This window comes from Salvelinus namaycush, chromosome 3, assembly GCF_016432855.1.
Source record: "Salvelinus namaycush isolate Seneca chromosome 3, SaNama_1.0, whole genome shotgun sequence".
NCBI lineage: Eukaryota > Metazoa > Chordata > Actinopteri > Salmoniformes > Salmonidae > Salvelinus > Salvelinus namaycush.
In genome coordinates this window covers 71,012,081-71,025,809 of record NC_052309.1, presented here as the reverse complement: position 1 = coordinate 71,025,809, position 13,729 = coordinate 71,012,081, and the positions used below count along the sequence as shown (strand labels likewise).

General features: G+C 42.2%; 1 protein-coding gene across 1 annotated transcript in view; it reads right to left on the bottom strand.

Moving 5' to 3' along the window:
* LOC120044015 (myoferlin-like) overlaps nt 1-12,418 on the bottom strand; it is a 59,962-nt gene extending 47,544 nt beyond the window's left edge. The window contains exons 1-7 of the mRNA XM_038988609.1: nt 12,331-12,418; nt 10,725-10,780; nt 10,329-10,420; nt 4,016-4,124; nt 3,204-3,300; nt 1,396-1,562; nt 735-863 (exon numbers count right to left, since the gene is read on the bottom strand). Coding sequence (XP_038844537.1) covers nt 735-863; nt 1,396-1,562; nt 3,204-3,300; nt 4,016-4,124; nt 10,329-10,420; nt 10,725-10,780; nt 12,331-12,418 — 738 coding nt within the window. The remainder of the gene's footprint in view (nt 1-734; nt 864-1,395; nt 1,563-3,203; nt 3,301-4,015; nt 4,125-10,328; nt 10,421-10,724; nt 10,781-12,330) is intronic.
* Between the last annotated feature and the right edge of the window lie 1,311 nt (nt 12,419-13,729).

The window sequence follows — 13,729 nt, the reverse complement described above, 5'->3', positions numbered from 1 at the left end:
CTATGGAGAGGGTTTATAAATATGTTGATATATACAGTTGTTGATATGTTGATATGTTGAAAATGTTGATATATACATTTTCATGGTTTATTTATGTACATAGTAAAGAGTTAGGCATAAGGCATAACCATGACCATTTTCCATAGCTTTTTATACTCTTGATTTTGAAGGAAATTCATACAGACATACTGTAGCAATTGTATAGTAATTGACTAGAAAATGTTGAGAAAATGCATGTGAGAGGTCAAGGGGGATAGATAATGTATCTAACGGAGGATTCCGCTTTTTCAAACATATCACATATCACTGTTGCAGAGAGAGAAGAAGATCAGAATGAAACTCACTGAAGCAGGAGAAGGAGGAGTGCATTGAGAGAGAGATCAGCAGGACAAGATAAAAGAGGAGCAGGAGTCAAATAGACAATCAATCAATCAATCAATCAATCAAATGTATTTATAAATCCCTTCTTACATCAGCTGATGTCTCAAAGTGCTGTACAGAAACCCAGCCTAAAACCCCAAACAGCAAGCAATGCAGGTGTAGAAGCACGGTGGCTAGGAAAAACTCCCTAGAAAGACAACCGTTTAAAGAGGTGAAAAAGACAGTCAATCAAAAGATGAAATACTGAAACAAAGATTCCCTTCAGTGCAATCAGAGAAGTGTAACTTTGCCCTAGTGGTTTTGATTTTTGAGAATAAGAGCAGTTTAAAATGATGGAGTTATGAAGAGATTACCTCATCAAAGAAGGGGTTGTTTCCTCGTCTGATCCTGGTTCTGTGGGTCTGTCCGCACACATTCACTTTGACAACCGGTTTGATGTTGTTTCCCGGCAACTGTCGGCCCTCGATAACTCGAACGCGAATCTGGTCATTGAAGACAAGAGTATAAGAGTTTAACTAACACTGAGTGACTTCAACAAACACAAAATTCCTTAATTACGCCTTTTATTTATTTAATTTGTCAATCATAGGAGAGGTCAAAGAGGTGCTGTTCTACTACAAAATGCATATCTCCTTCCTTTTTTCCTTCCTTCCTTGAGGCAATCACTGATCTGTTAGTGATTGGATTTATGAATGTATAGTTATCATATTGCTGTCACCTCTCATGCCTATAGATTAGTGATTACCTCAAGTAAGATAAAATAGGATGAAGGACGCATTTCATAAGTATTTAAACAGGGCCCCATACTACCATACAGGGCTGCATCTCAGTAGTTTTTTGCTAGTCTTCCCTCCCACTGATCTGAAAGAACTGGAGGTTGAAAGCCACCATCCACCATACTGCTTTCATCTGTCCTGTGGTTTCAGATCAGTGCAAATGAAGGAAAGAGAGATGAGGAGGAGAGGATACTTTAAACGTTTGACATGCACTTCATGTCCTAGCTATGGACTCTACCTGGAAGTCCTGGGGCTTGTTGGCCAGGGCCCGGTGTCTCTTGCGGCTGGTCCGGACACGCCTCTGGTTGGGGTTACCAGGCTGGCCAGGTGTGGGTGGAACTCCAGGGGTCCCCATCTGACCCCCAAGGGATACCTCCTCCCCATCCTTCCCTTCCTCACCCCCACCTGGAAAGCCAGAACACACACACACACACACACACACACACACACACACACACACACACACACACACACACACACACACACACACACACACACACACACACACACACACACACACACACACACACAGAGTATTGTACAACTAACCTTGTGGGGACACACAATTCAGTCCCATTTAAAATCCTAATGTCCCTAACCCTAAACCTAACCTGTACCCTAACCTTAACCCTAAACCTAACCATAGCTCCTAACCATAACCCTAAAACAAACCCTAGCTCCTAACTCTAATTCTAACCCTAAAACTAATTATAACCTAAACCCTAAATCCCCTAGAAATAGAATTTGACCTTGTGGGTACCTACAAAATGTCCCCAGTTGGTTAAAAACATTTTAGTTTACGATTCTTGTGGGGACTTCTGGTCCAGGTGACTTGTGTTCAGCATATTGTCTGCTGAGAGTACTTGTGTCATGAGTATATTTACAAAATATTCAAATATACATAAAAAAATTCATACCCTACCATCCCTACCCTGATTAGAGTAAACTTCTACTGCTACTTACAGCCATTTCCCCTCATATCTACAGTACCTGTAGCTAAAGAATTAGACATACAGAAACATTCCTAATTTCCTCAAGTGCTGGATTTTTACCCACAGCGCCAATCCACCATTCAATCTGAACTCCAACCCTCCGATGTCCACAGATTCACCCATCTTTCCCAGTATAATGCCATTTTGCTATTTCCTTTTGCAATACATCCATCCATTTTACTATGATGTCTTATGAGAGTCCTGAACCTCCCTATCTGTAACATTTCTACCAATATTGCCCCCAAAATAAATACTTTACCCAGGAGTTAAATTATATTTCCCATTGACTGATCGTGGTTTTTCAGATCACCTAACAAAACAGTTTGCAGGTCCATCTGTAACCTGATATTATGACATAACAACCATTCCCGGACCTGACTCCAAAAGCGAGCCCCCGATGGAAGGTACTACAAAATATGTTCTATTGATTCTGTTTCCTCGTGGCAGAGTCTGCCAAAGGCTGTAAGTGTTGTTTGTCTTTTCAATTTGCATCCTCCATTTCCATAAACAGCAAGCAGCCTTTCACTTGTGTAATGAACACAGACAAGCCAGTACCACTCCAATACTTCCTACCAACCAAAGCCTAAAACCACAACATCACACCACCTCACTAGCCTGGTTACCTGGGTTGTATTCATTGGAGACCAAATGGTGGAAAAAAAACTCTGAAACAGGTAGGGACTACCTGGACTTGCCCAATAAGAAATGCAAGCTTTTGTTTTCCGTTTTCAAACGCTTCCTGTTATGTTCCCTAATGAACACAACCCTGGCTACCAGATCTGTCTGTACTTTAGTCAACTGCTCATTACATGACATTGAACGACAGAGGAGTTGGCTAACACACAAACAAATCTGGGAACCAGGCTACCACTGCAATACCAAACCCAAACATACCACTGAGATAGCTGCATACTTTTCCCAAACTACATGTATAAGAGTTGATTTACATTACTGGCATACCAAAGACATTGGAACTGATCTCATGAGAGAAGGACACCATTTTGCTTAACCAAAACAAAAGATGGCGTGCACATATTTGTTAAGTTAAACTGACCGGTGTCCCCATACGACTGGTCTTCATCAGTTTGATTGTTAGGGTTAGGAGTTGTGTTAGCTGGCGGCTCATACCCAATCATCAAATTAATGGTTGCCTAAAAAAAGATGGGATTAAATGTCAACATGCTGCTTCAAGACAATGTCTCAATGTATTAACAACTTTAACTTACATTATTTTACATTGACATGTTATGGTCAATGATCAAGAAGTTTTAACCTAGTTATTATATGCATGGGGTAGTTCTGACTGGGACTCAGGCCTGGGTCCAGCAACTGTCAACCCAACACCTTAGCGGTTACGCCAAGAGACCTGAACCTCTTGACGAGGTCCCTAGGTGTTGGGTTAAGGTCGCTACTCCAATCAAATCAAATTGTATTGGTCACATATACACATGGTTAGCAGATGTTAATGCGAGAGTAGCGAAATGCTTGTAGTGTAGCGAAATAGCCCCTCCCTTGAAGAGAACATCTCCCCAAGCTTCTTTATTCCAAGTCCTTCATGTGTACACGCCTTTCCGGTGACCTTATGGGCGCCATCCCACTTCTTACACCAATGTAGGGAATTTGTGTGTTAGTTCTGACCAGGACTCGAACCTGGGTCCAGCGATTGTCAACCCAACACATTAGCCGTTAAGCCAAAAGCACCGAACCTCTTGACAATGTCACTACAATAAAGTGTATTATTGGTTACACTTCATTTACTTTTAAGAATAAGTCAATTATAAATGCTTATACATGTTAATAAATCTTGTTCATTCTTGAAGCTGTTAATTCTTAGTGACACAAGTGGGTAGCCATAGAGAAACTCACCCCAGTGTCCTGTTTCTTCTCATTGACCAGGGACAGGTTCTTTGCTGGGAGGGACTTGGTGTGACCGTGAGCCAGGTCTAGGAGAGAGATCTTAGCTGAGCCAATAAATCTGGAATACAGGTAAAAAGTAATGAGCACCACCTGTATGTAAGTGATATGAATCTTTCTTGTGGAAACGCATACAGTAACATAATAATATCATACCCAGATCACTTAAACAAATGTATGTATTATGCTTGCTGGTCTACTACATAAAGAGGTGCAGATTTCCTCTGTTGTTTGTGTACAATGATGTATATAATTTTATATGTATGAATATATTCATTTTTTGACTAATCACAGGCAGTATCCAGTTCTCATTTGTACTTCTTTCAGAATTGACAAACCTAGCAACAAGTCCTATAGAGCAATTATATTTGCCACACAGATCTGATGAAAGTCCTTATGGGGGAACTGAGGACTAACTAGAAAGGTACCAAGGGTTCTTTATTACGCAATGATTAAGAATCATGTTGCATTGCTTAATATCAGTTATTCCCGTTATGTATACAAAGCCACCACCGTGCCATGCAGCCACAAGTTAAAGAAGTGTGTATATGTCAACATATTGTTGATACCATTGAGGCACTGCTTGTACTGGACTGGAGGGACTCAAGAAAAACAAAGTGATAGAATTGTAGCGAGAAGACGACTTTCCTGTAACTGAGTGATCTTAATAAGCTGTCACAATGACAAACATCAGCCTAGCATAGCTTATTTTGGCAATCATTAGAGCCTTCCTCGGAGAACACTGGGAAAAAATGTAATCTGTGCTCTGTAGTGAGGAACAACACTCGATCCCACAGACGAGGGCAAAGAATCATGAAAGGGAGGACGAGGAAAGACTAACCGCTGGGAGCAATTAGCATCTACCACAGGCATGCCTGTAGTCTGGCCTTGTGTATCAGGCTGAGGGGAGGAGAGAGACAAGAGAAAGAGAGAGTGAGAGAGTGAGAGAGAGAGAGAGAGAGAGAGAGAGAGAGAGAGAGAGAGAGAGAGAGAGAGAGAGAGAGAGAGAGAGAGAGAGAGAGAGAGAGAGAAATTGAATTGAGAGAGAGAAGGAGGGAGGGAGAGATATAATTTAAGTGAATTGAAAGAGAGAGAGGGAGAGAGAGGGGGGATAGAGAGAAAAGAAGAGAGGAGAGAGGAGAGGTTGGGGGGGAGAGAGAGGGAGAGAGGAGAGAAGAGGGTGGGAGAGAAGAGAGAGGGGGGAAGGTGGGATGTTGTCATGCCTCTCCCCTCTTGGCTATGTCACCTCAGTGTTGAAGTAATTTGTCATCACACACAGAGAGATAAACAATCATGTGTTAAAACAGGTCCTGGAAATGAAGTTGAACTACAAGGTCAGTGGTAGAGATCACACGCATTGAAAGCAGGCTACTCTGAAGCTGAGAGAGGAATGCTCTTTGAGTCTTTTGTTTTTATTCCTCTTGGAATTTTACACATTTCACATTTTGTCTTGACTCAATTAGTTGGCACTTGACTTTTCAAAGGCGAGCAGACACATGCAAAATACCCATTGTTGAATATTTTCCGTCTGAGGAAATGAGTTGACTGTTGCTGACTAATAATATGGAACACACACTACCTGTCAGCACACTAGTTGGCTATATTTATGCACTGGGTAGTGGCTAGTTCCTCTTTTATGAGTCTAAAGCAGTTCCACACTATGAAGTCAAACAATACAGCATAATATGGAGTTCTTTCTTTTGCTGATATCAAAGGCCCTGCTGCTAACTGTGCCAGTCTATTTGTGCTATCATGTCAACTCCTTGTCACTCAATGTCATGCCATGTTTGGATTGACAATGAGTTAGGGAGTTGGCAAGAGCAGGCTATAGTTAACTGTCTAGTGTCTGGCAGAAAAAACATACTGTATGTATCCATGTTTGTATATCATTTTGGGCTTTTTTAGAATTCTGACGTTGGATATGGAGAATTCAAAATGCCTCAACAGGACAAATGATTGTATATGGTGGTCACTAGGAGATGTCCTTATATCCAAAACAACCCCCCCCCCCCCCCCTAATTGAGTGTGTGTTTATACTAGATGAGTCAACCTCACCCATATACACACACATCTGCAAAGGGTTCTCAAGCATACTCTCATTACCATAGCCTGCTCTCTCTCTCTCTCTCTCTCTCTCTCTCTCTCTCTCTCTCTCTCTCTCTCTCCCCCTCTCTCTCTAGACATCTAGATTAGAGTTCCTGCTGAGAAGTGGTGAAAAGCATGCTGCTAAATAGAGGCTGCTCATTACGTGACTTAAAAATGTCACATTGGAAATGGAACAACAATGAAGCATCAATACAGCTTAGATATGTTTCATCAATATAAAAGCACTAATATGTGAAGTAAAAAGCATTTTGATACCTGTTTCTCTTGATATAGAGTAGACACATAATAGACCATTTTGAATCTATTGAGTTTGAAGTGATTTGTGCTCATGGTGAAGCAATAGCCTTTTGGAGAGAGAAAACAGTTCCATCATAGTGAGAGATAAATCCTCCTCACATAGCACAGCGAGTCTGAACACGGAGGCAGGTACAGGGTGTGGTAGAGGAGCTGTAAGGGGTTGTGCGACTTCAAATCACCCCTCACGTTTCACTTACCAACGTGGTAATCATTGAAGCTCTGCGGTAACACAATTCTCCTCAACACATGTTGTCATGGCAAGAGGAGTTCCTGTAAACGTTATGTGGCCCATTGCAATGGAAAAACTTGAGCTTTTTTATGTAATTGTAGATCAACTAAGTTCTCTTTCAAATACTTGTTTCTGTATCTCACGTATGGGGTAAGCCCTTCGGGACGGGATCACAAGGACACTCCAATCACACAACCTATTATGAGGCGCCACGTCCCACCCTCTAGCTCATTATCGTTTTCTTCCTTACGGAGATCACAAGCTCTCTCTACACTCTCCTCAGCACGACTTGTCTCATTGTTTTCCGACTTAATTGTGAACTCGCCACCGAGGATAGGATACTGTTTCTCGTGTATTGTGTTAAGTACTTTTACCAAAAGGAAAAGTTGGGTTCTTCTCAGTCTCCAGTCACAACTAGCGCCACATGGCTAACTTTTGCCCCACTCGCCCACTTAGCAGTACCTGCTTCGTGCTGCTAATTACCACCACAGTCGAAGGTAGAAAAGAAAATTTTGAGATTCGGTCCCTTTCAAAAAAAGATTGCAGTCCGAGTAAAGTATAAATGCAGTATGTTGCAAATACTTGCGTCCATAATAACACCGTTTTTTTACTACAGTCATTTTGCAGTGTAAATGCAGTTACAGTGCAGTATAACTGCAGTTCAACTGCAGTACACTGCAGTTATTCTGCAATTACTGTGTCTGAAATACCACAGTCAACTGCAGTTACTGCACCTTTACTGTAGTTTCAAAACGGCAATCTTTTTAAAAAGGGGTTAGCCCACGGTGCAAGGCAAAGCTAACCTAGCTAGCTCACCGAAGTACATGTCAGTGAAGGACACACATCCTATCTGTGTTGCCTGCTTGGGACTGGAGCATGCTCAGGCGGCTCTTGCTAACCCAGAGTCCTGCGAGCATTGCGCAGAGCAGCCCCCCTCGAGGATCCTCTTCCTCCCAGCCTTCAGGCGAAGAGGCAACGAAACAACCCCGAGCTGGGCCAAGGTTATGGGCGGTCTCCCCCCAGATATCCACTCTCTGTTTGACGAGCTAGCAGCAGGGAAAGGAGGTATAGGGGTTTACGAGGAGGAGGACAACAGTATTGTGTGACTCTTCTGCAATGAGGATGAGGAAGGGGAGGAAGACCCCAAGGCTCAGGCCTCTGGCTTCCAGCACCCTGAGTGGAGGGCCCTCCTCTCCCAGCCTGGAGTACAGGCTAATCCATTTGTGCAAAAACGGCAAAAGAGACTGGTTCGATGGGAAGAGACTCTCATCCCATACCGTCCCTAGGAGACAGCATGTCCCCATGATCCCAGCATGCTTGGTGGAGGCTAAACACAACTGGGACAAACCCCTTTCCGGAGGGACTTCACTGCCATGGACATGCAAGGTATGGAGGAGCAGTGGAACAATCTCTCGCTAACCACCTCCACCCCGAACGCTGTGCCTCCCTCACCGACATGTCTCTCCCTGGCAAGATGGAACATTTCTTTTCATCCATTCTCCAGCGCTCCATCTTGGACCAACAGATCCTCAACAGCTATTTGAAAAAGTTCACATTCCTTATGCTTACACACAACGTGCTCTCTTGCTTTGTTTGTCGAGGCGATTGGTTCACTAGTCAATTTGAAGGATTTTCACAAAAGCATTCTGCCAGCACATAGGAGATTTCTCAAGTTTGTCTGTCAGGGTATCGAGTATCTAGCTGTTCCCTTCAGGCTATCACTAGCCCCTCGGACGTTCAGCAAGTGTGTGGAGGTGGCCCTAACTCCCCTGAGATGCAGAGGACACAGGATCTCCACGTACATAGACCACTACCTGCTCTGCTCCCATTAACAGAAGCAGGCAGTGAGATACAGAGCTGCCCTTGTAGATTTCAGGATCAATCAGATAAACAGTTGTTTAGTGCCCACATAGAGAATAGAATATCTAGGCGTGGTTCTGAATTCTATCTCTTTCCAGGCCGCACTATCAGACAGGCGAATCATGTTGCTTCACCAGTGTCTCTCCATGTTCCAATGGGGTCATACGGTCACACTCAAGACGTGTCTCTGTATGTTGGGGTTGATGGCCTCCACCATCTCAGTAGTTCTGTTGGGACTATTGAGGATGAGATATTTTCAGTGCTGGGTGTCTGCCCTACGCCTGTGTCCCCGTAGTCACCTCCATCGGAGGATAACGGTGTCCTCACCAAGCATAGCATCTCTCCGCCACTGACGGGACCCCTCGATCTTCGCCAAGGGCATTCCCCTAGAGGTAGTGTCTGTGAGGAAAGTAGTGATAACAGACGCATCTCTCACAGGGTGGGGCGCAGTCTGTGAGGGGAGAGCATTGAATGGATTGTAGTCCCCACAACTACGTCATGCTCACTTAAATTACCTTGAGTTGCTTACAGTGCTGCTTGAACTAAAGCATTTTCTGCCTTTTCTTCGGAAATGTCACATCCTGGTCAGAATGGACAATACAACTGTAGTGGCATACGTCAACCACCAAGGTGGCACCCGATCTCTGCGTTTGTGCAGACCAGCCCACAAAATGATTCTGTGGAGCAGCGCACATCACTCTTTACATGTGACTCATCTCCGGCACGGACTTGTAGTCCAGAGGGAACCCCCTGTATGGGGACTGGAGACTCCATCCCGAAGTGGTGGCTCAAGTGTGGTGGAAAAATATGAACAAATGTCCATAGATCTCTACGCATGCGCAAAGACGCACACTGCCCGCTGTTTTTTGAACTAGCAAGCGGTGATGCTGCAATGCGGCATGTTGGGCTACCCCTTATATGTTTATGAGGATTTACGAACTAGACGTCGCTGTGCCCTCGCTGACATATACGTTGCTGTGTTGGGGCCTCTGAGGGATGATTATGTCGAGACTATCTTGCTTCGGAGAGCACATGAGCGCTATGGGAGTTGACTATATGTGAGATACCCATATTTGAGATAATGAAAAAAGTATTAGAAAGAGCACTTGAGTAAGCACTTCTGCAGTCAGAGATCCATAATGTTCCTTAAGGTCAAATCTTAAGATTACTTGCGTAACCCCTGTTCTCTGATAATATGATTGGGGTATCTCAATATGCATAAGGAGGAAAACATGTTTGATAATGAGTTTGAGTATGGGACTTGACGCATTATAATAAGTGGGGTTCCCCACTATTCGCCACGCCTCCTGTCTGTTTACGACAGATGTTGTGTGATTGGAGCTTCCTTATGATCTCGCCCCAAAGGGCCATGCCCCATATGTAAGATAGCTCACTCATATTATCAGAGAACCCGGGGTTACGCAAGTAACCTGAAGATTTGACCTTAATGAACATTATGGATCTCCCTCCGCAGAAGTGCTTACTCTAGTTTTTTACAACTCAGTTTAAACTCAGCACTGGCCTCAGGGTTTGAACTTTCCCTTTAAGTCATTCTCTGTATAACCTGTGCTTACTAGACACTGTATTCTAATGACCAGGTTCACATACTAATGGAGGGGGCACATTGACTGAGAAATGACAGAGGTCAAACTGAGTAAAACACTATGTCCCACGTCCTCACTAGCAGCGTCCGATTAGCAGGAGGTGTGTGTGATGTGTGTTCTCTCACAAAACTTTTGAGACATATACAGTAGCTACATGTCAGGTACGTACTTGTCTTTGCCGATAGTCTCATAGTCTTTCACAATCACGTCTATAAAGGAGGACGCATCCAATGGGGAGCCCTTTAGGTCGAACTCAAGCACCTGCAACCACAAATTGAGTTAGTTCATAAAAAACGCAACTTTGCCAATGTTAGTTAAATTATGAAACATACAAATGCTTTAAATCAAAGGGGAAGTGTTCACAGTTATCATTCCTCTATCTAATAATAACTACTCCATGTTGAGTCATCAACAAACAGTTAACACAGCGGACAAAATTTTTGCCTCATTCCCTAATTCATTCTCATATCCTCCTCCACATAAAACTTTCCCCTCAAGGCCTTTTTCAACTTTCCCAGAGACTGCCAGAGAGAGGATGGATTGTAATGTAAATATTTATACTTACTTCATTCCACACGGGATTGAGTTCCCTATCAATTGCTTTAGTTTTCTTCTTTTCACCTGTAGCGTTTACATAAAGTGGCAAGATTAAAACATGGAATATACGTTTTTATATGTATCCTGCATATAACTAAGCAAGTCAGTTAAGAACAAATTCTCATTTACAATGATGGCCGACACCGGCCAAACCCGGACGACGCTGGGCCAATTGTGCACCGCCCTACGGGACTCCCAATCACGGCCGGTTGTGATACAGCCTGGAATCAAAACAGGGTGTCTGTAGTGACGCCTCAAGCAGTGAGATGCAGTGCCTTAGACAGCTGTGCCACTCGGGAGTAGATGCATGGGTAGAATATATTTCTCTGGGTCCAATGCAGACGTTTTTATCTGAATATCAAATCATTTCTGGGTAACAATTATGTTTCTGTGATTGTTTTTAATTAAATGGTCAAAAATAAACAAAAATAGCTTCTTTGCAAAAATGCAAAGTTCTCAAGCAATCATTTTGCTAGGACTGTTTAGGAGTGGTTTAAGTGGGGAGGGGAAAACTAGCTGTTGGTAGAGAGGTTTGTTTCTTATTGGTCTCTTAACTAATTTACTGCCTGGTGATGTCACCAGGCTAGCCAAAATTCCATCCCACCAAAACAGGCTGAAATTTTCGGCGTTCTTTTCAAACAGCTCTTACACTAAAAGGGCATTATCATAATTTTCACAATTTCAATTTCCAACCTCATAATGGAAATATATATAAAACACAGGTATATCATGTTTTTAACTGCACTGGGCCTTTAACATATACAGGTAGTTTTAAAATGAGTAATAACTACAACGTCCCTGGGGCTGGTAACATAGTGCGCCAACTTACAGTGGCAACATATTGAACCATGAAAGTTGAATGTGCATCTTGGACTGACTCTTGTCCTAAAATATCCATACAAAAATGAAGCACATTGACCCAGCTGCAGAGCTCTTCATGACAGGGGGAGAATGGATGATTCCAACCCTTTATAAGGGAATAGGTTTTCCCTCTGTGTAACACAATATAGGCAACATTATTTAATGTGACTCATTGCCTTAAAGCAGGCAAAATGAGGTTCGGGAATCTCAGAACTAATGCACAGTACCATTGTTGTACCTTCAATGCAATTCCTAGTAGTTTTGTGCCCTTACATGCTCACAGTTAATGATGCAGTATCTCCACTTTGAATACAAAGAGCATCATGTTTGTGTTTATTGAACATGTTAAATGTTTGGTGACTACAAAATCCATCAGAATATCATCTTATTGTGGAATATTGCAGTTGTTGGTTCAAAGAATAAATTATAGACAGAAAATTGGTCGACTAATCCAACATTGACAGCAAAGGGCAGAAATGATAATGTCACTTTAAAATAAAGAGAACTATAAAGTAGCCTAACTAAACAGTAGGCTACAACCTGAAAGCAACTCCGCATGTCTTCATCTTTGATTTATATTAGCCTACATTTGGAGAACGTCTTTGATCCAGATGTTTGGAACTTCTCAAGAATAGCCAACAATCAAGGCATTGAAACCAAAGAGAAATTTTAGGCTAAATGCCACAGCAAGAGGCAACAAAACAATAACTCACCTTTGAACACTACCGCTGCTATGGGATCTGGGCTTCCGAGTTTCTTTTTGGGGATGCCTTTGGCTGATTCCACTACGACGCGCAACATTATTACAGAGTTTTTAAAGTCTGTAGTATAACTCCCTTATGAATCACAGCATGTTCCTCTACCAAGGCGTCTCTTCACCAGCGGAGGAAATGCTCCCTTAGTTAGAGGAGGAGTGAAGTCCCGAATTATTTGGCTATTCACTGTATGAGTCAGCAAGGAACAAAATATGATGGATGTGTGTTAAAAAGTCTTCCATCACGTCGTGTAGGCTATAGTCAGAATCTGTTAGGTTACTAGCCGTCCTACTTGTTACATCTACTTCTACTTCTTGCGATATTGTTATGAGTTTATAAACAAACTTGACGCTGTCAAAATATTGTTTCACTATAGGCTACTCAAAAAGGCTACAATTCGTCATAGCCTACGTTGAGTGATTTACATGCATCTGTAACAGCTTTTTTACAGTCGATCGTGGTTCAAATGTAGTCTACACCGCAGCGCCACCCAGAGGTGATGGGGTTGAACAACGGTAAGTGTGGTACCCTAAAATGACCGCGGCGATTATCCTTTAAAAAAAGGAGTCCCATGATCAATATTATCACAGCAAGAATACTACTGTTATTCCCCATACTTTTATTTTTTCACATCTAAGTAATTTTGCTGGTTTAATTAGGCTATTTTAAATCTGATATGCGAACATGTGTCTTTGAAAAAAACGAAACAAAAAAAATGTCAATGAGGGCTTTGCATTTTGGTAAGCATTTATGGACAGTGAGTGAGCTCCAAAAGAATTGGGACAGTGACACGTTTTACAGATAGTCGAATAGTCCTGAATGAATCGTGAATAATGATGAGTGAGAAAGTTACAAACACAGTTAAATATAGGTAAAATAAAAAATATAAACAAACAAATATCATACCCTCAGGACATGCTAACCTCTCACCGTTAGGATATTTGTGCGTCTGTAACTGTCTCACTCATCATTATTCACGATTCATTCAGGACTATCCGTAATCATGGTAGCATCCACATTAATGCAGAAGTGTTTAGAAACATATTCTATTCTTATTTAAAAGTGACTCCAAAATGACTCAATCAATTATTTACCATATATTTCTATTGGGAATAAAATAATCTGTAACTACCAAAACAAACAGCAAATCCAACAAGTTTGTAGAGTCACAAGCTTGATTTAATCAATGGGGGAATATGTACAAAAAGTGCTGTCATTTCTAAATGGTTCACCAGACATGGATGAAAATACCCTCAAATTAAAGCTGACAGTGGACTTTAACTTCATAGTGATTGTGTACTGGAGTACAGAGACGAAACAACAACAAGAAAGTGTCACAGTCCCAATACTTTTGGAG